General features: G+C 47.6%; 1 protein-coding gene across 1 annotated transcript in view; it reads left to right on the top strand.

Annotated features, from left to right (window-relative positions):
• Faxdc2 (fatty acid hydroxylase domain containing 2) overlaps positions 1-21,982 on the top strand; it is a 28,632-nt gene extending 6,650 nt beyond the window's left edge. The window contains exons 2-9 of the mRNA XM_027427432.2: positions 7,523-7,570; positions 10,614-10,705; positions 10,801-10,904; positions 13,748-13,869; positions 18,431-18,636; positions 19,001-19,106; positions 19,335-19,501; positions 20,766-21,982. Of these exons, the coding sequence (XP_027283233.1) occupies positions 7,523-7,570; positions 10,614-10,705; positions 10,801-10,904; positions 13,748-13,869; positions 18,431-18,636; positions 19,001-19,106; positions 19,335-19,501; positions 20,766-20,958 (1,038 nt within the window). The 3' untranslated portion in view covers positions 20,959-21,982. The remainder of the gene's footprint in view (positions 1-7,522; positions 7,571-10,613; positions 10,706-10,800; positions 10,905-13,747; positions 13,870-18,430; positions 18,637-19,000; positions 19,107-19,334; positions 19,502-20,765) is intronic.
• Positions 21,983-22,073: the final 91 nt, after the last annotated feature.

Genomic DNA, 22,073 nt, shown 5'->3' with positions numbered 1-22,073 from the left:
GCATGAGAAATGCTCTGTTATTGAGCTACACCCCACACCTCCCTCCATTAAAAAAAAATCACTGTTTTTTTTTTTTTCTAGATTAAATCACTTTATTTAGTTAACTCACAAATAAAACATCACACAGCTGGCTCAAGGAAGTCGAACACTTGGACAGCCCAACTCTACAAATCTCAGTGACCCCCACACAATGGGCACTGCCTTCCATGGCTACTGAAGCAATGGCACTGTTACAAGAATAAAGTTTGTTGCCAGGCAGTGGTGGCACACACCTTTGATCTCAGCACTTGGGAGGCAGAGGCAGGCGCATCTCTGTGAGTTCAAGGCCAGCCTGGTCTACAGAGCAAGTTCCAGGAGAGCCTCCAAAGACACAGAGAAACCCTGCCTCGAACCCCTCCTCCCCCCAAAAAAGAATGAAGTTTGTTTTGGGTTCACACTTCCACTACCAATCAGGCTCTTACCCCTCAAGTAATTCGCTCAGCAGAGCTTACTTTCCATTTCTTCAGTTTGAAAGGTTCAGGTTTTGGTCAGGTTAACAGTGCATTTAAAGTCTACACTGCCTCAGCACCCTGTTGAAAACTCATAGGATGACCCTTTATGGGCACACTCCAGAAACTGACTTCAAAAGCACAAGACCTTGCAAATTGCTGCTCTACCAGCCAGGCTCCCTGGTAAGGGATGTCAGGTTTTGTGGGTTCTGAAGCCCCCTGGTGTGGGTGTCATGTCATCCCATCATGAGTGCACAGCTGCACGGGCTGCAGTGGTGTTCACCTGTGATGAGAGGCTTTGGCTTCTGTATGTCATCCTGAGTGTTTAGCTGCTCAGCATCTAGATATTCTCAACTGTCAAAAAGATGTGTGTCTATGTCCAAGCGTGTGTGCGTGCATGAGCATGTGTGCCCACCCTCTAGGGCATTCATTCATGCAGAAGTGTTGGTGTGTGCATCTGTGCACTCCTGCAGAGACCAGAAGGCATCGGAACCCTTGGAGCTGGAATTAGAGATGTCTGTGGGTCACCTCCTTACATGGATTCTGGGATCAAACTCTGCAACTCATGGTTGTGCGGCAAGTACACTTAACCACTGAGCCATCTCTCCAGCTCCCATCTTTAATTATTTATTTTTTATTTTGAGGCAGGGTGTTGCCAAATTTTTTTGGGGGGGGAGGGGAGTGTCAGGTAGCTAGGATTGCAGATGTGCACCACTATATTGGCAGTTACTCTATTTCTCGGTGATTGTAAACAGTGATTCATTGAACACGAGAGCATAGGCATCTCAGTGCATTAGTGCATTAGATACACCCATTGGATAACCCTGGGTCACCCACCTGTGATTTCCAAAGGACATGCCCTCCACACCTGGCCAGCAGCTCCGAGTTCCTTTTTCTTTTTTGAGTAGTTCCATTTTATTTTTTATTAGCACACAAAGTGTTAGTTTCATTAAATAGAAACTTCACTGTTGTTGTTGTTGTTGTTGTTGTTGTTGTTGTTGTTGTTCTTCTTCTTCTTCTTCTTCTTCTTCTTCTTCTTCTTCTTCTTCTTCTTCTTCTTCTTTGTTTGTTTTTCGAGACAGGGTTTCTCTGTGTAGCTTTGGAGCCTATCCTGGCACTCGCTCTGGAGACCAGGCTGGCCTCGAACTCACAGGGACCCGCCTGCCTCTGCCTCCCGAGTGCTAGGATTAAAGGCGTGCGCCACCAACGCCTGGCTCATAGTTTTGCTTCTTGTGGTCTGTGTTTTTTGTGTCCCCAGATTCTCTTGTGGTGTTCTATCTAGTTTATACCCTAGCCTGACTCTCTTACATGCACACAAGAACAGACACACACACACACACACACACACACACACACACACACACACACACACACACACCCCAGCATTAAAAGTTATGAGCAGCATCTGGGAGAGAACATGCAGGGTTTTGTTATTTTTTTGTTTTTCCCAAGACAGGGTTTCTCTGTGTAGCTCTGTTCTGGAATTCATTCTGTAGACCAGGTTGGCTTCAAACTCACAGAGATCCGCCTGCCTCTGCCTCCTGAGTGCTGGGAAGCGTGCACCACCAATGCCCAGCTCATTTTTCTTTTTGGCTGAACAAAATTCCATCATGTATAGGTACCACATTTTCATTATCCATTTATCTGCTGATGGACAACTAAGCTGATTCCATGTCCTAGGTATTGTGAATAGAGTAGCAATGAACATGGATATGCAAGCATTTCTATGGCAGGGTGTGGTGATTTGAATGAGAATGGCCCCTGTGGGTTCATATATTTGAATGCTTGGTCTCCAGTTAGTGGAACTGTTTGGGAAGGATCAGGAGGTGTGGCCTTGTTGGAGATGTGTCACTGGGGGTGGAAAACTTGAAGATCTGATGTGAACTCTCAGCTACTTCTCCAGCACCATGCCTGTCTGCCTGTGGCCATATTCCCTCCCCTGATGATCCTGAACTAACCTTCTGAAACTGTAAGCAAGCCCCCAGTTAAATATTTTACTTTCAAAGCTGCCCTGGTTATGGTGGTTCCTCACAATAACAGAACAACTAAGACAGAGGGTACAGATTTCTTTGGGTATATGCCCAGGAGCAGTATGGCTGGCTCATATGCTAGTTCCACTTTTAATGTCTAAGAACGCTCTGTGCTCATTTCCACAATGGCCTAGCTAGTTTTCAGTCTCAATGAAAGTACTAATGTTCCCTTCTCCTTGTTTTTTGGCACCACTTGTTATCTTTCAGATAAGAGATGTTCTTGCTAGGTGTGGTGTACACACTTAATCACAGCCCAAGGGGAGGTTGGAGGCAGAAAGATCAGGACTTCAAGGCCACCCTCAGTCACCACAATGAGGCCAGCTAAGACTACATGAGACTGTATCTCAAAAAAAGAAAAGTAAAAGTGGGGGCGGTGTGTGTGTGTGTGTGTGTGTGTGTGTGTGTGTGTGTGTGTGGTGGTGATGGTGGTGGTGGTGCATGCCTTTAATCCCAGCAGTCAGGAGGCAGAGGCAGGCAGATCTCTGTGAGTTCAAAGCCAGCCTAGCCTACAGTGGGAGTTTATGACAGTCAGGACTGTTACACAGAAAAACCAAAACAAATAAATAAACTGGAGAGACTGAGAGATGGCTCAACAGTTAAGAGCACTGGCTACTCTTGCTGAGGACCTGGGTTCAGTTCCCAGCACACACATGGAGGCTCACAACTCTCCCTAATTCCAGTTCCAGGGAATCTGACAGCCTCTTCTAAACTACATGGGCACCAGGCACGCAAAACATCCATATACATAAAATAACCTAAAACAATTTTTTTTTAAACTGGATTTCAGTTGTATCCCACGGAAAGCTTCCAGAGAGGAGAGCCATGTCCTGATCTCTTCCTTGAGACTGATCTGTGTGTCCTTATAGTGTGCTGTCTCCATGGAAACTGAAAGTGGCAAGAAGGAATATCTTCCATGTCAGACATCACATTCACACAGCTGAATCTTAACTCTATCTTGACATGAAGATCTCCTGCAGCTTAGGCTGGTTTCAAACTCCCTAAATAACTGAGGATGACCTTGAACTACCAATCCTCCTGCCACCACCTCCCACAAGCTGTGTTCACAGAAGTGCCTGCCCAGTTTACGCAGTGCTGGGCATCAAACCCAGGGAGGGCCCCGTGCATGCTAAATGAGCACTCTACCCACCCAGCTACAACTAGCACCCTTTAAGTCTTGACTGGAAACATAGATTCCCCCTGACTAAAGCTCAGCTTCCACTGTATACACTAAAACCCAGTCTAAGCCACTTGAGTAGGTACACACATGTAATCCCAGCACTTGGGAGGCTGAAGCCAGAGAAAGTTTGAAGCAAACCATCTGAGAGGAAACAGTTCACCCTGAGCTTGGTGACATATGCCTAAGGAAGGGAAGAATCCTGGGCACTCAAGGGCTTTTGTCCTCAGCAGTTTCTTAGCACAGGTCCATTCGTTTTTTAAGTCATGTATTAATTCATCGCTGTTTTTAAAAGATTTGTTTTTAGCCTGGTCCACAGAGTGAGTCCAGGACAGGCTCCAAAGCAATGGAAAAACAAACAAACAAAAAGATTTGTTTTTATTTTTTAATTTTATTTATTATGTATACAACATTCTGCTTCCATGTTATCTGCACACCAGAAGAGGGCACCAGATCTCCTAACGGATGGCTGTGTGCCACCATGTGGTTGCTGGGAATTGAACTCAGGACCTCTGGAAGAGCAGTCAGTGCTTTAACCTCTGAGCCATCTCTCCAACCCAAGATTTGCTTTTTAAAAAAGATTTGTTTTTATTTTTAATCTTTGTTTTTATGTGGGAATGTCTGTACACAGGTGTAGGAGATCAGAAGAGAGCACTGAGTCCCCTAAGGCTGCAGCTACAGGCCCTTGTCCAACAAACTCTCTGAACAGCTCAGCCATCTCTCCAGCCCCAGTTTTTAATTTTTGGAGACAGGATTTTTACCATGTTTCCAGGCTGGCATGGGGTTCACTATGGAGACCAGACTGTCCTTGACACTGACCCTCAGTCTTTCACCTGAGGGTCACCTGAGCTTGGTGAGAGGTGCACATCACCAGACTTCTAGATTGGTTCTTCCGAAGGTGATAAAGTATGGGTTTCTGTGGCTGAACTGAAGGTTTTCCTTCAGGTTCATACCTCCAGAATTTGCCACAGTCCCCGGTCCACAGTGAGTTCTTCATGAAAGCTTCTGGAAGGTGTGGAAGAACTCTGGAAGGTCAAAGGTTACATCTCACAAGCTCTTGACAAAGATAATAGTGCTGATTAGATAGGGGGATGCTGGGAGAAGACTTTGACTTGTAAGGGAGGTTCTCTGTGTGCTGTTGCAGCACAAGTTCTGGAATCTTACAGAACAAATACTCCAAAAATACCTACTGCCTGACAGCACCCGAGCAGAAACTGTGAGCCAGAGCTATGCTGGCAGCAGCCATTCTGCAGATGTCTGGATAATGCCCCTCACTCCACCCTCTTGAAGCAAACTTGGACATTTGGCTACTTGTCACAAGACTGTCAATAGGCTCAGCCCTAAAGTCCTCATACTCCTACCTCCCTGGGCTGTCTGTGCCACACTTTTTCAGATCCCCAGACAGCAAGCAAACTATGGGTCTTGGAAGGACCTACGTTACTCAGAGTCCTGGTGGGATGTGAAAGGAGTTTCTCTGACCTTCCCTGTTCACTTGGGGATATGGACCAGATTAAGGCGGAACCACAGAGACTTTTTAGGTCAACAAAGCAAAAAAAGCCAGCAGTGATTTAAAGGAAAATGCCTGCTGGGGTACAGTTCAGCCAGCCAACACTGGACAAACTAGGGATGGTGGCTTCTGCCTGTAAAAACAGCACATGGGTGATGAAGGCAGGAGGATCACAAGTTAAAAGCCAAGGTTTTTTTGTATTTTTGTTTGTTCGGTTTTGGTTTTTTCAAGACAGGGTTTCTCTGTGTAGCCTTGGTTGTCCTGGAACCCATACTGTAGATCAGGCTGACCACGAACTCACAAAGATCCGCCTGCCTGTGTCTCCCGAATGCTGGGATTAAAGGAGTGCACCACCATTGCCTCAAAATACTATGCTTCACAATCCCTTTAGAAGCCAGTTCATTGATGTAATGGCCAGATGCATCTACCTCAGGTTTGTACCAAGGCTTCATTCCCAAAGTGTTCATTGAGAAGGGTCCCCAAGGCTTCCTTGTGGTATAGATACGACACTGTCAGGTCCTATTACCAGCTCCCTCATCCCTGCCTGGCACCTTCAGTGAAAAGCTTGATCTCCAAGGGGCAGGGGAGAAGCAGGCCCACCAGACTACCCCACATCAAGCATCCTCTTTCCCTTTGTCTAGGCTGCTTCCCCTTGTCCCATGTTGGGCTAGGAGACCTGGAATCCTTGCAGCTGGGTAGGGCCCCAGATAATAGGGTGAGCACTGGGTTGACAGTGACCTATTCCTCTGGGCTGGTCTGCAGGCCTTGTGACTTAGACCATGCTGGACGTTCCTACCAGAGACTAGGAGAAATTACTACCTAGTTTTCAGTGACTGTGTGTGCACAAGTGTGTATGTGTGAGTGTGGAGTCCACGGAGGAAGTTGGGTGTCTTCCTCAATCGCTCTTCATGTTACTACTGTGTAGCCTGGCTGCCTCCCAAAGGCATCATCACTATGCCAGGCTATCCATCTTAATTTTGTTTGTTTGTTTGTTTCTCAAGACAGGGTTTCTCTGTGGCTTTGGAGGCTGTCCTGGTACTAGCTCTTGTAGACCAGGCTGATCTCGAACTCACAGAGATCCCCCTGCCTCTGCCTCCCAGGTGCTGGGATCAAAGGCGTGAGCCACCACCGCCCGGCTCCACTTTAATTTTTGAAGTAGGATCTCTCATTGGCTAGCCAATGGGAGCCCCAGGCATCCTTTTGTCCTTGCCACCCCAGCGTTGAGATGACCACTGTGTATCACTGCACCTGGATCCAATGAAAGGTCTCTCCTCTGCACTCTTTGTCTTCCTGAATCCTGAGTGCCGGGATTACAGGCATTCGTGTGTCACCTTGTCTGCTGTTGGGATTGGAACCCAGAGCTTCATGACAGCTACACCTACTCCACTCACTAAGTCACACCCCGAGCTCTGTATTGCATTTTCATAGTAGTTATCCTAGCCAGTGTCCCTTATGCTTAGTGAAGCTGAGTATCTTTCCATTCCATTTAATAAACTTTCCAAAGTTTATTAAAGCTTTGTCATAAAACAAACAGGGTATTCAGTAGTCAAGTCAGAGGTAAATCAAAGCAGGCACCAGACCCTGAGCGCCTCTCAGCACACCCTAGCTGTCCCAGGCTGACACCTCCCAGAGAACAATGGCTCCAAGTCAACTATTGAGAAGAACTCCTAATTAGAATAAAACAGCCAAGAAGCACAATAAAGAGAAAGGGCAGGCTGGACAGATGGCTCCATCAATAACAGTGCTCCTCTCTTCCAGAGGACCCAGTTCAGGTCCCAGAACACATATCTGGTGTCCCACAATGACCTGTAGCGCCACCTCCAGTTACTCTATGGGATGCCCTCTTCAGGTCTCCACAGGCACCTGCACTCATGTGCAGTACCCATGAAAACAAAAACATCTGTACAGCATCTTTTTTTTTTCTTCTTCTTCTTTGCCTGCGCCTGGTGCCTAAGGAGGCCAGAAGAGGGCATCAGATCTCCTGGAACAGGAGTTACAGATGGTTTTGAACCATCATGTGGGTGTTAGGAACTGAACCTGGGTCCTCTGCAAGAGCAAGCAGGGCTCTCAACTGCTGAGCCATCTCTCCAGCCCCCCAAATCAGTTTTGTATAAAGATCTGCCTTCAATGTTGGAAGATCTCACGTTCCTTGTCTCTGCCCCTTCCGTTACTCTCTTTCTAGCATTTTTCCTAGCTATTTACTGTTTATTTCCCTAGTATAAATGTAAGGATCAGTTTATCTGGTGCCAGCCTTGTCTTCCTCCACTGCCTCCTCTTCAGTGGCACATGGCAGGGACTCCAAAACCTGTACTTTATCTTCCAGATGACAGGAGACATGGAAAGCCCAAGACGTCATGAGAGGTCCACCCAGGTAAGCACCTGCTCTCCCACTGTGCTGGTTAAGGGCTGTCCCTCCCGATGCCATATTCTTCTGTTCCCTTTCATTCTTTGAGATAAGGTCTCCCTACATAGCCCTGGCTGGCCTTGAACTCAGAGATCTGCCAGTCTCTGTCTCCCAAGGGCTAGGATGTAAGGCATGTGCCACCACCACCTAGCTCTACTACACTTCCTATACACTCCAAGGCTTTAGGGGTGGCTGCTCCAAGGTGATATTCTCATTTTAGTGACCAGGCAGAGAACACCCAGCTCCAAACCCCTTTGTGACTACACAAAGTATTTGTGTGTGTGTGTGTGTGTGTGTGTGTGTGTGTGTGTGTGTGTGTGTGGTGGTGGTGGTGGTGGTGTGTGAGCTGGAAAGTCCACAGCCTCCTACATTGACCCTCTGCTCTCTGGCTCAGCCCTGAGCTTTGGAACCAGCGAACCAATCATTTGTTGAACTGCTGTAGAGACAATGGAGCTGCATGCACTGAGAAGTGGAGGGACATCCCTTGATCCAGCTCTGCACTGCATGTCTCTGCACTCTAGGGGGCCACTGTCCTTTATTTGGCCTGCTGCAGAGATCAGGAGACCCACTGGAAGGAATCCAACCCTGTACATCAAATTCAGCCTTTCTTTTTAGTTTTTGTAATTAAAAAAAAAAAGGATTTATTTTATTCTATGTGTCTGATTGTGTGCCACCATGCCCAGATCTGAAATTCAACTTTTCATTAACTAATTCAGTTTATTAAATCCAAAAGTTTAAGAATCCTCCAACTGGCTGGGTAGTGGTGGCACATGCCTTTAATCCCAGCACTCAGGAGGCAGAGGCAGGCGGATCTCTGTAAGTTTGAGGTTAGCCTGGTCCACAAAGCAAGTTCCAGGACAGCAAGGGCTACACAGAAAAAAAAAGTGTCTCAAAAAACAAACAAAGAATTCCCCAACTGTGGTCCATGGCTTTAATCCTCCCACTCTGGAAGCAGAAACTTGCTGATCTCCGTGAGTTTGAGCCAGCGTTATTTACATAGGGAGTTCCAGGCCAGCAAGAGACCATGTCTCAAATAAATAAATAAAATTAAATTAAAAAAAAAAAAAACAGGGCTGGAGAGATGGCTCAGTGGTTAAGAGCACTGGCTGCTCTTCCAGGGGACCCAGGTTCAATTCTCAGCTCCCATATGGCAGCTTACAACTGTCTGTACCTCCGGTTCCAGGGGATCTGACACCTTCACACAGACATTCATGTGGGCAAAACATCAATGTACATAGAATAAAAACAAATTATTTAAAAAAACAAAACACAACCAAACAAACAGACAAAAAGAATCCCCTAACAGTCCAGAAAGTTGCTGATTTGTCTTCAGAGCACTATAAGGGATTCACTGTTATAGCCCAAAGAAATTTGTCAAAGTTAGGGTGATGAATGTCAGAGAACAAGCCTGGGAAGATCGCTTGGTCAGTAAAGTACTACATGTAAACATGAGGACCTGAGTTCAAAACCCAGAAGGGATGTAAAAGCTGGGTACCTCAGCATGTACTTTTAATTCCAGCTCTGAGCAGCGGAGTCTGAGACCTCAGGCTTGCTGGCCAGACAACCAAGTCTCATCAGTGAGCTTCAGGTCCCAGTTAGAAATTCTGTCGCAAAAGACAAGGTGGACAGCTCATGAGGAACAGCATCCAAGGTCTTTTTATCTTTTGATGGAGAGTAGAATGAACAGAGCTGAGAACTGACTTGAAAATCCAGGTTTCTGGGGATGGACCAACAAAAACCATATGCCCCTCAGGTCCCGAGCCTGGTAGAAGGTAGTATCCTCTCAGGTCAGCCCCTTCAATGCTCCATGCCTGTCCTATTCACTAGCTGAGTGAGCCCAGGTGCCCACATTATAGAGACCATCACCCCCAGTTATGTCCTTTGTTTTTGTTGTTTTGTTTTTGTAGACAGGGTTTCTCTGAAGCTTTGGAGGCTGTCCTGGCACTCACTCTGTAGACCAGGCTGGCCTCAAACTCAGAGATCCATCTGCCCTTGCCTCCTAGTGCTGTGATTAAAGGCTGTGCCACTATCACCTAGCTAGGCTTAGGAAGAGTTTGGTGTGTGACATTTGTCATTCATGTCTACAGTACATGGGATGTGGGTGTCACAGAGGGAGAGGCCTGGGACCTTGCTATTTTCCCTTGGTGCCTTCTATGACTTCTGGTTAGAGAATTTTTTGGAGATTGTGTAAGGGCTATCTATCGTCCAGTGGTTGTCAGTGGACTCTTTTCAAGACAGGGTTTCAAGTAGCCCGGGAAGATCTTGAATTCTTTTTTTTTTTTTTCTTTGGTTTTTCAAGACAGGGTGACAGTGTTTTGGAGTTTGTCCTGGAACTTGCTCTGTAGACCAGGCTGGCCTTGAACTCATAGAGATCCACCTGCCTCTGCCTCCTGAGTGCTGGGATTAAAGGCATGCGCCACCTACACCAGGCAGATCTTGAATTCTTTTTTTTTTCTTTTTTTTAAGCTTTATTTATTATGTATACACTGTTCTGTCTGCATGCATACACACAGCAAGAGGGCACTAGATCTCATGATAGATGGTTGTGAGCCACCATGTGGTTGCTGGGAATTGAACTCAGGACCTCTGGAGGAGCAGCCAGGGCTCTTAACCTTTGAGCCATCTCTCCAGCCCCCCGATCTTGAATTCTTGATCTTCCTGCCTCTGCCTCCCAAGAGCTGGGATTACAATTGTATGCCACCATACCTGACTGTAATGGTGACCATCGACACACTGAGTGACTCTTTCCCTTTGCCAAGAGGTCTGATGGCATACACATGTCCCAGCTGTTAAAAGCCTTTCTCATCCAGATCTGGGTGGCAACATTGCTCAACAGTTTCTCTGGAGTTGGGGCAATCCTATTCCCTCCCCCACCTTAGAGTTCTGGCTTTCATAAACACACCCAGCTACAGCCAAGAGCCTTTGGTAGGGAAGGGCCTTCCACAGAAGAGGAAAGGTCATCAGCCTGCTCCCAGCAGGAACCTGATCGACCTGCCACCCTCAACTGCAGGAGGGATACATCTGGGGCTCCATGAGGAGGACGGCTCTCATCCTGGGCTCTGGGCTGCTCCTGTCTGTAGCCTTCTGGAACTCAGTCACATGGTAAGTGTGCTCTAGACCTTTGGGGTGAGAGGCATGTCGTGAAAGAGCTGGCTTTCCAGTCTTCTCCCAGAAACATAAATGCTTTTCCTTCCAAGGCATCTTCAGAGATTTTGGGGTGCTTCTGGCTACTTTTGGCAGACCCAGTGGGAGAAACTGCTGTCTACATTTGAAGGCAACGAGTCGATCCTGTTCATTATAGGTGAGGTTCCAGCCAGAGGGCTGTATGTTGGACTCCACACTTGTTCTTTTCCCACACTGCTTTATTATCATTTATTATTATTCTATTTTCTTCATATACATGTGGAGGAGGCATGAGCATGCCATGGCATACAGTGTGGAGGTCAGAGGACAACTTGCAGAAGTTAGGTCCCTCCTTCCACCATGTAGTCCTGGGAATTGAACTCAGGCTGTCAAGCTCAGCGCAAGTGCCTTTACCTTAAGGGCTAAATCTGTTTCGAGACAGGCTCTGAAAATGTAGCACTAGCTGTCCCTGAACTCACAGAGATCCTCCTGGGTGTTGGTATTACAGTATGTGCCACTACCTGCCCAACCTGCTTTTTTTTTTTTTTTAAGATTTTATTTATTTATTATGTATACAACATTCTGCTTCCCTGTATATGTGCACACCAGAAGAGGGCACCAGATCTCATAACGGATGGTTGTGAGCCACCATGTGGTTGCTGGGAATTGAACTCAGGACCTCTGGAAGAACAACCGGTGCTCTTAACCTCTGAGCCATCTCTCCAGCCCCCAACCTGCCTGTTTTAACCAAAGTTTTTGCTAAACACTTGTAGCCATCTTGCCACATGAGCAAAGGCTGATTACATCATGGTGCCAGGTCTGTTCTGTCATGTGAAAGATATTCATCTCCTGTGAATAGATATTTTGGCTACTCTAAATGTTTGTGATTTAAAAAAATACTATTTGTTTTATGTGTATGTGTGAGCCTGAGTGTATGTCTGTGTACCATGTTCATACAGGAGCTGGGAGTGATGAAGAGGGTATTGGTTTCCCTGGAACTGGAGTTACAAATGGTTGTGAGCTACCATGTGGGGAATTGAATCTGAATCCTCTGGAAGAGCAGCCAGTGCTCATCCTTGCTGAGCTATCTCTTTCTAGCTCCTAGGTTTTACTGTGATTTTTATTTATTTAGATTTTTTTTTTTTAAGAAAGCATTTCTCTGTGTAGCTATGGCTGTCCGGGAACTGGATCCATAGACCAGGTTGGCCTCAAACTCACAGAGATTTACCTGGCTCTGCCTCCCAAGTGCCGGGGTTACAAGTGTGTGCCACCACCACCACACATGGTTTTCTTGTTGCTCTTTTTTGTTTTGTTTTGTTTGAGATAGGATTTCTCTGTGTAGCTTTGGAGACTGTCCTGAACTCTATAGACTAGGCTGGCCTCAAACTCAGAGATCCGCCAGCCTCTGCCTCCCGAGTGCTGGGATTAAAGGCATGTGCCACCAACACTCGTCTTTCTTGTTATTCTTAAAGATGCTGTATCAGCATTTCTATGCACAAACCTATGTGTATCTGCTTTCTGTCTCTTTTTCACTTCAGGGTCTTTCCAACTATCCCGCAGAATGAGTCTACCAGTGGTCTTCCCACACTGGCCAAGTCCTTCTTGTGTCCTTCCTACCCCAGATACCATGTTTGATGGGGAAGGAAAGAACTAAAGGAAGGGAACAAAGACAGAACTTAGTGAAACAGCCTCTTTGTCCATCGGGATTCCCAATCCAGTAGTTAGACAACACTGCTGTATCCCTTGGATGACTGCCATAGGTGGGAGAGTAAAGACATAAGAATGTGGTATGTGTGTCTTGTTCTGTATTTTCTTAATTTTTATTATTGTGTTTGTGATGTGGGTGGGGACATGCATATGCCACAATATGTGTGTGGAGGTCAGAGGACAAGTCCAAAGTGACTGCTGCTCTCTGCACTTTTACATGGGCTGTGGGGCACAGCTCAGGTGATCACGCTTATCTAGCAAGAGCATTATCCGCTAAGATAACCTGCAGGCTCTATGTTTCTTCTTCTTGGCATAGGATTTCATGTATCCCAGGATGTCCAAGAATGGGCTATGTGGCTGAGGACGACCATTGAACTTCCGAGCTTCCTGTCTTCCACTAGTATTTTCTAAAAATTTGTTTTTCAAGCAGGGTTTCACTGCATCTCCATTCATGAGATGACATGCCAGGCAGTGGTGGCACACACCTTTAATCCCAGCCCTCTGGAGGCAGAGGCTGGCAGATCTCTGTGAATTCAAGGCCTGGTCTACAAAGCAAGTAGAGCCAGGATAGGCTCTAAAGTTACACAGGGAAACCCTGGCTCAAAAAAAAACAAAAACAAAAACAAAAACAAAAAAACAACCAAACAAACAAAAAGCAGTGTTTCTCTATGTTAACAGTCCTAAACAGTCCTAGCTGTCCTGGAACTAGCTTTACTGTAGACCAGGCTGGCCTTGAACTCAGCATTCAGATTAAAGGCATGTGCCACTACTGCCCAGCTTCTAAGATGTTTTACAGAGCACCAGTACTGAGAATAAGAGACCAGGCAGTCAAATTGCTTCACAGTCCAAATGGGAACATTTATGATGAGAGTAAAAGCATCTGTAACTGTGCTGAGAGGGTACAGCAGCTGTTATCCCAGAAGGCAGCAGAGGCAGGGGGATTGCTGTTGAGTTTGGGGTTCATTTGGACTACACAGTGAGTGATCAAGAGACCCTGTTTCAAATCAAAGGACAAAACAAAACCCCAAATCCCACGTGTGGTGGTACACCCCTTTAATCCCAGCACTCGAGAGGCAGAGACAGTGGGGAAATCTATTATTAGTCAAGGCCAGCTTGGACTACACAGTGAGGTCCTCTGACCCTTTCTCTTTCTTACCCTCACCCTCTCTCTCCCTCTTGTCTCTTGGCAGGGGCACAGAGACAGACAGACAAGCCAGAACAAATACAGTGACTTTTCCAGGCTCCATGGTTAGCATAAGCAGTGAGCCACTGGGGTACCGGGGCTGCTCTAACTCCCTCTGCTCTCTGCCGCAGGTACTGCCCTCGTGCCTGGGCTATGCTTCTGGGGTTTCAATGGCCTTCTACTGGTGGTGGACACAACAGGGAAACCCAACTTCATCTCCCGCTACCGCATCCAACTGGGCAAGAATGAACCAGTAAGTGTCACTGCAGCTTCCAGTTCTGCAAATATAGGGACCAAAGTCAGGGCAAGATAAAGACTTACCCTTGAGGTGACCTGAATCTAGAGGGTTAAAGAAAAGGAGCTGGGCCGGGCATTGGTGGTGCATGCCTTTAATCCCAGCACTCGGGAGGCAGAAGCAGGTGGATCTCTGTGAGTTCGAGGCCAGCCTGGTCTCCAGAGCGAGTGCCAGGACAGCCTCCAAAGCTACACAGAGAAACCCTGTCTCAAAAAACCAAAAAGAAAAAAGAAAGAAAGAAAGAAAAAGGAAAAAGAGCTGGGGTGGTGGTGGTGGTGCTTGGTTGGTAAAGGGCTTGTCTAGCCTCAAAGAAGCCTTGGGTCCCACCCCTAATGCACATGTGGGGGTGTGAAGCTATATAATCAATCCAGTCATTCAGGGAGGTTGAGGTAGGAGGATTAGAAGTTCAAGGCCTTCCTTGGCTGTAACTGTGCTGAGAGGGTACAGCACAGGATGTTTGAAGGTACCTAGGGCTACATAAGACCCTGTTTAAAAGAAAAAGCCAGTGAGATGTTTCAGCAAGGAAGGGCATCTGCTGCAAAGCTTGAAGACCTAAATTTGATCCCTGGAAGTCACACAGTGGGAGAAGAGAACCAACTTCATTTATTCTAGCCTTCAGATGCACATTAAGGCACAGAGGCACACACACACACACACACACACACACACACACACACACACACACACACACACACACACACGAGAGAGAGAGAGAGAGAGAGAGAGAGAGGGAGGGAGGGAGGGAGGGAGAGGGAGAGGGAGAGGGAGAGGGAGAGAGAGAGAGAGAGCATTAAAAAAATCAAATGAAAAGGCCACTCAGTGGCCAGTCTAGACCAATTTCCTGGTCTCCTTATTCCCACCACAGGCTGCCCCATGACATTGTGCTTAGAATATTATGAAATGACTGTCTCAGCATGGAATGGGCTCTCTTAGTGCCAGCAGTGGCCACGCAACACAGGGCCCTTTGAGCTGCCTAAGTATCTGCCTGAATGCCGTATGCATGTCCCACCCATTGTCAGGGGGCGGGGTCAGCATAATGCCAGGTTCCAACAAGCAGCATTTTACCCATGGCACTGAGACCATGGATCTGAAACCAGATACCCACTGTCCCAGGGGAGGTATCCCCACCGTGGCAGGGGGTGATGCAGAATCTAGATATATGAGGTGGTCATTTTAGCAAATCCCTTTTTGTTTTTTGAGACATGATTTTTCTATGTAGCTCTGGCTGTCCCAGAACTCACAATGTAGACCAGGATGATCTTGAATTCACAGAGCTCCACCTGCCTCTGCTTCCCAAATTCTGGGATTACAGGCCTGCGCCACCATCATTCATTGCAACCAGTAATAGTGTGAGCTGTCAAGACCACCACACTGAAGGCAGGAAGAGGCCTGGCTTCTAAGCAGCTACATTTGCTCACAGTAGGGTGGAATCACCACACTGCAGTCTGGACCTGCCTTCCTGGTGCTCTGACAACCTGCAGAGACAGTCTTCCCTTACACAACAGGGCAGTGGCTGACTCTGTAAACAAGCTGTTCCCTCAGCCCCACCCAAACCCTGTCCTGGCAATCGGCTCTTAATCTGCCCAGGTGCCCGGTGAGTCACCTCTGCTCTCAAGGCAGGCTTCCCAGCCTGGCACCAAAGGCAGTAGGTAGAAAGGAGTCCTGATGGAGTCGTCTGAAATGGTCCCCTCCTGAGATGGCAGCTGCCAGAGAGTTAGGAGGACTTCCTCCAGCCCACCCTGGCAGAACAGACTGGGGCCCTTTGTGTTAGTATTTGGCCCCTAAGACCCTTTCATCTATAGGCCTGTTGTCTCCAAAGCAGTCACCGACAAAATGCCTTCATCCTAAAGGCTGAGCACTGTAATGACTGTCATGGTTCAGGTGAGGTTTTGCCATGGTCCCTGGGTAGGACATGAGATAGACTAGAGCCTCTTTTTCTCCCATCCCAAACTGGGTCTCATGTAGCCCAGGCTCGCCTCCAACTTGCAATATAGCTGTGGATGACCTTGAACTCCCAATCTTCCTTCCTCCACCTCACTGGGTTATGCTGCTGGGGACCAAACCCAGGGCTCCAAGGATACTAAGAAAGCACTCTACCTACTGTGCCATGTCCCAGCCCCACACCGGGCCTTTCCAGTTCCAGGGCTCCTACAGACCATCACCAGTCTACAGCTCTGAATACCATGTGCCACCCCGAAACCTTCCTATGTGCAGTGACTAGACAGCACTAGGCAGTGTGGGGCCTCTCTCAGAGGCCTAGGTCTAGAGGTGAGTGACCTGCTCAAGTTTCAACTTTTCAGGTCGCAGGGGCAGAGCTCAATCCATGTAACTCCAAGGCCAGCACACCCCTTCCTTCAGACTTCCTGAGGACACATAAGGAAGGACCTTAGTACCATCTAATCCCTGGCTAGCTGTAGGAGGCGCTGACTTTAGAAGAATCCCAGGAACAGCCTGCAGTGGAAGCAGAGGGCAGCAGGCATTCATTCCTAGGATCCTAGCCTAGCCACACATTCTTCCATCTCCTTCTTGCCTACGCACACCTCTCCTCTCCCAACTCCCCCTTCCTAACCTGGCTCTACTGTACTGTGGGAAGGAAAGGCCCACGCCCAGCTCCCATAGCATTAGGTCTCATGCTGTGTTCTAGGTCGTGCCTGCCACATCTCCTGATCCAGGAAAGGGCTTCAGCATTCTTCCTTCTTTCTTACTATTCTGTCTCTCTCCCAACCCAGCTTTGCATTATCACATGTTTTACCATTTCCATCTCTTAAGAAATAAAACACAAACCTTGGATGGATGCGGTGGCACACACCTGGAATCCTAGCATCTGAGAGGGAGGCAGACGGATAGATTGGGAGTTAAGGACAGCTTTGCGCTACATGCGATTTTCAATACATTTTTTTCTAATGTGTATGGATGTTTTGCCTGCTTGTATGCCTGTGTCATACATATGGAGTACCCACAGAACCCAGAAGGTATCAAATTGACAGTCTTGAGCTGCCATATGTATGTTGGGAATCAAACTGGGTCCTCTGTAAATACAGGTAGGGCTTTTAACCAGAGTCATCTCTCAAGTCCCCAAGACTTTCCAAAACCAGCCCCTGGCCCCACTTAACACAAATACACACTGCCATCCATATGCTCCCCCTTGAGGCAAAGCTCTTTTTTTGGGGGGTGTTATTATGTATACAACATTCTGCTTCCATGTGTATCTGCACATTAGAAGAGGGCACCAGATCTCATAACAGATGGTTGTGAGCCACCATGTGGTTGCTGGGAATTGAACTCAGGACCTCTGGAAGAGCAGTCGGTGCTCTTAACCTCTGAGCCATCTCTCCAGCTCCTCTAATAATTTTTAAAAATATTTTATTTTTACTTATTATGTATACAGTCTTCTGCCTGCATGCCAGCAGAGGGCACCAGATCTCATTCAAGGTGGTTTTGAGCCATGCCAGGAATTGAACTCAGGACCTCTGGAAGAACAGTGCTCTTAACCGCTGAGCCATCTCTCCAGCCCTTTTTTTTGTTGTTGTTGTTGTTTTTCGAGACAAGGTTTCTCTGTGGCTTGGAGGTTGTCCTGGAGCTAGCTCTTATAGACCACTGGTCTTGAACTCACAAAGATCTGCCTGCCTCTACCTCCCAAGTGCTGGGATTAAAGGCACAAGCCCACTACCACCCATCCCTGAGGCAAAGCTCTTTTGACAGAGTCATTTAGGTACTCTCAGGGCTATCTATACTGTCTCAGAGCCTCTCAGAAGTGGATATGGAATTTCTGCCCTTCCTCTTGGCTTTTTCCAAGCATTTAATATTAAGGAAGTTCTAAACAGAAATGTAGGAAAAATATACGAAACTACACACCATTTCAGACTCAACCGTTTAAATACCCTATAATCTGTAACATTTTCCTAAACTGCTCCAAGTTTGAGACATTGGATGACCACTGTTGTTTCTAGTCTCCTTCTGCTGACACCTCCTTCCTGTTTCTGTAGACCACACAAGTGGCCTAATTTGCAGATAGTATATTTCTAGCAGGTGTCCTGCAGCCACTAGGGCACTTGGTGGAGGCTGCCAGTTCTTAGGTAGGCAATCCAAAGCGACCATTTAGCCCTTTCTCCTGGGACAAGTTTGTCACCTGTTCAGCCTCTCTGGACTGGCCACAAGCAGAGCAAGCTGAGGTTGGGGCCCTGCCCATGCCAACCTCGAACCCATGCAGATGTTCCATTTCTGAGGCTAGGGTAGTTGAATCTCTTCTCTAATCCTTCAAGCTGGCTGAACCAATCATCACTGCTTATCTGTTCCTGTGTTTAATTGGTATTTGTTTCATTGTCCTTGTAGAGTACTGGATGTTCTGTGGGTCAGAACTCAGCAGTGGCTGACCCTGGCCCACAAAGCTTATGTTCTGGTGAGACAGTCTGGAGGACAAGCAGGACTACCCCACCCACTCCCAGAAGCCCACCCCGAGCAGGTCAGGTAGACCAACTTCTCATGTGCCCCTCTCCCCATTCCTTCTGTCCCCCGGCAGGTGGACCCCGTGAAGCTGCGCCAGTCTATCCCCACAGTTCTTTTCAACCAGACCATGATCTCTCTTCCCATGTTGGTCATCTTCTATCCTTTCTTCAAGTGGAGGGGAGACCCCTGCTGCCAAGAGCTACCCACCTTCCACTGGTTCCTTGTGGAGCTGGCTCTATTCACCCTCGTGGAGGAGATCTTGTTCTACTATTCACACCGGTGAGCTCTCTATGTACACACAGCTGGCCTCACCCTGGGACAGCTCCCTGGTCAGCAGAGGCCACTAAACTGTGGTCTCTGTCTTTAGGCCCCACCCCAAAATTGCCAGAGAGACACAACTCAGTCTCCAACCTGACGCAATGCCAAGTGAATGGGAGAATGGGTCAGTTCCCATCCACTTCCTGACAGTCTTTTTCTAGGTATCAGTTTATTCACCACTAGGGTTGCCAGGTAAAGTAAGCCAGCCTCATCCTCCACAGACTAGAGGAGGGCAAGGGCTTCTCAGATGTGAACCTCATTCTCACCTTTGCTTTCTGATGATCTGCTCAGGATGGAGAAGGAAAACTATGAATTATCTTTCCAGGCTCCTTCATCACCCGACGTTGTACAAGAAAATTCACAAAAAACATCACGAATGGACAGCACCCATTGGTGTGATCTCAATCTATGCCCATCCGATAGAACACGTGGTAAATACAGGCCCTGGAGCCCCAGAAGTGGAGGCTCATGGTTCCTTACCCCTTTTTCCCCTTCCCACTGAATAGGTGCCATCTCTTGTGCCAGGTACCCAGTGAGTGTTACTGTATTCTCCCCCCCACCCCCCATTTTGGACACTGAATGCTGTAGAGGAAGGTGAAGCTGAGTTGAATGTCTTAATAAGCCAAGGAGGTCTTCCTGAAGCAGCCTTTCTCTTGCAGGTTTCCAACATGTTGCCAGTTCTGGTGGGTCCTCTAGCAATGGGCTCTCATCTGTCCTCCATCACCGTGTGGCTGTCCCTCGCTCTTATCATCACCACTATCTCCCACTGTGGCTACCACCTGCCCTTCTTGCCTTCACCTGAGTTCCACGACTACCACCATCTCAAGTAAGCCAACAGTACCTTTGCTCAAGTGTGCAGACAGAGGTGTCTCCAGCTAAATATAAGTCAGCCAGGGGAGATACCTGGCTGCAGGGAAGATGCTGACTAGGTAGAGCTACCTTCACCTTTTTCCTTCTGACACCAGGTCCTTCCTACAGTTGGGATTTTTAGCTGTTATTTGGGTTCTGGGTCTTCCTCAGAACCTGTGCGCATAAAAAATTGGTACACTTACGTAACATGGCCTCTTAGTTTTGAGATGGAGTTTTTCTATGTAGTCCTTGCTACCCTACTTCTCATGTAGACCAGGCTGGCCTCAAACCAGAGAGCCTCCTGCCTCTTATCTCCTGAGTGCTGGGATTAAAGGTGTCACACAAATGGCCTCATCCCAGGCTTTTCTAAGCACCATCTTAGCTTCCTGAGTCACCTGACACTTAGAACACAGGTTCTTGGGTCCCATCCCAAAACCACCAAAGTACCTGTGAAGCATGGCCAGAGAACCTGCCTAATGTCTTTCAAGGTGTTCTGATGCAGGGAGGCCCTCAAGCTATCTGAACAAGCCTACGTTTGCATAGTTCTAACTTCTACACACCAGAATCACAATAACAGGGGGTAAGGAAGGAGGCAGACAAAGGTGGATCTCTGTTGAATTCAAGGCCAGCTTGGTCTACAAAGTGAGTTGTGGGACAGCCAAGGCTACAAAGGAACACTGTCTTGAAATAACCACCCCAAAGGAGGGGAGGGGCATGGTGGCAGGCCAAGACTCAGCAGGTGGGTCTCCTAGAGTGTGAGATCTCAGCACCCACATACATGTCAACTTTGGTCCTGTGCATGCCTACAGCCCCTAGTATTGAGAGGAGACAGGAGAGCTGGGGCTTGGTGCTTGACAGCTTAGTGGATTTAGGGAGAACTCCAGGTTCAGGAAGAACAGGTAAAGGGGAGGTCAGAGTAGTGGAGGAAGTAAATGCCCACTCTGGTCTCTGTGCAAGTAGTCATGCACGACACCGGAGAGAGGCCTGGCAAGTACTTGCCTAACATGTGCAAGGCCCAGGGTTCTATCCTCCAGTTCATAATCACACAGTGGCTCACAACTTTAATGCCAACACTGAGGAAGTTGAAGCAGGAGCAGTGCCACAAGCTCAAAAACAGCTCACATAGTTTCAGTTCAGTTTGGGGAGACTGAAATTGGAAGCCTTCAAGTGCTCTAGGCTCCACTGTTACAGCTGGGCAGTATGGTGATACTAAGCATGAAAGGTTCTCTTCCCTCCTTCAGGTTCAACCAGTGCTACGGGGTTCTGGGTGTGTTGGATCACCTGCATGGGACTGACATCATGTTTAAGCAGACGAAGGCCTATGAGAGACATGTGCTCCTGCTGGGCTTCACTCCACTTTCAGAGAGCATCCCTGATCCTCCAAAGAAGATGGAGAGTCCACTTGGACCATCTGGACTGTTCCCTCACAAGTAGGGGGTGTGGATACTGCCTAGGGGCCATGTTGCCCTTAACAACTTGGCCACCACACTCTAAAGACTATACCATCAGGGTAAAGGGAATGCAAGATTCCTGCCAGGAAAAGGCCATGATAGGATCTGGGCTTCCACCAAAACTACTTATGTTAGGACCAGGAGTCAACTCAGAGAAAAAGAACTAGCTATTTGGGCTGAAGGACAAAGGAGAAAAATCACTTGAGAGCCTGGAGGAATCTCTTGGTTCTCTGATACAATCCTCATATAGATAGCTCCCCCGTGGCCTAGTTGGCATAGGGTGACGACAGTGGGACTGGAGGCTTCCAGGCTCCAAAAACCTTTCTCACACACAAAACCAGGGGTAGTCACAGGCCAGATGTGTTGACATGCTAGACGCACTCCCTGCTTCCCATCAAGAAAGCCTGGATTACTTTTGCCCTCCCAAGATACAAATCTCTCAGAAGGCTGCCACCATTACCAATTCACTAAATCTCAGCACAATTGTGCTGATCTGACATTTTCAGTTCAAGGTTAGTCAAGGCTCCCTATTGTTGCTTAATTAGAATATTTTTCAAACACAGTTCACTACAGCAGTTTGCACTGTAGTCCCAACTGCTTAGCTTAGACAGAGGAAAATATCAATGTCAAGCCAGTTCTCCAGAACAGGGCTTCATCCTGTGGCACTGAGGCCAACGCAAGACTGGGCCAGCTGGCAACTGAGCATTTTTGCAGTGAGTCCCAGCCTTGGCAACCTGTGTCCCTCGAGTCCCTTAAATATCAACCCACTCCCCCACGCTACCCCCATTGCCAGATGGCAGCCATCCCCTTCCTCATATGAGCAACTGAAATGCAGTAACATCAAAAGGGGCAGGGTCAAGAAGTTAAAAATGGAGATTATGAGGTACATGTTAAGGGTACATGGCCTGTCCCCATAAGGCCCTAATATTGGTGAATAAAAGGTCTTAAATTCTTCATAAAAACATGACAAAGGAGGAGCATGTAAATAAAGTCTCTATTTAACTCTAGTAGATTGTGCTGCCCCCTCCCTATACACACACTTCAAAAACAGCAGGGAAGTAAGGCCATACAACTGAGGAGCCAGCTGACACAGCCATC

The sequence above is a fragment of the Cricetulus griseus genome, chromosome 7 (assembly GCF_003668045.3).
Source record: "Cricetulus griseus strain 17A/GY chromosome 7, alternate assembly CriGri-PICRH-1.0, whole genome shotgun sequence".
Taxonomy (NCBI): Eukaryota; Metazoa; Chordata; class Mammalia; order Rodentia; family Cricetidae; genus Cricetulus; species Cricetulus griseus.
Note: the sequence above shows the minus strand (reverse complement) of the source record. Positions and strands in the feature narration are given on the sequence as shown.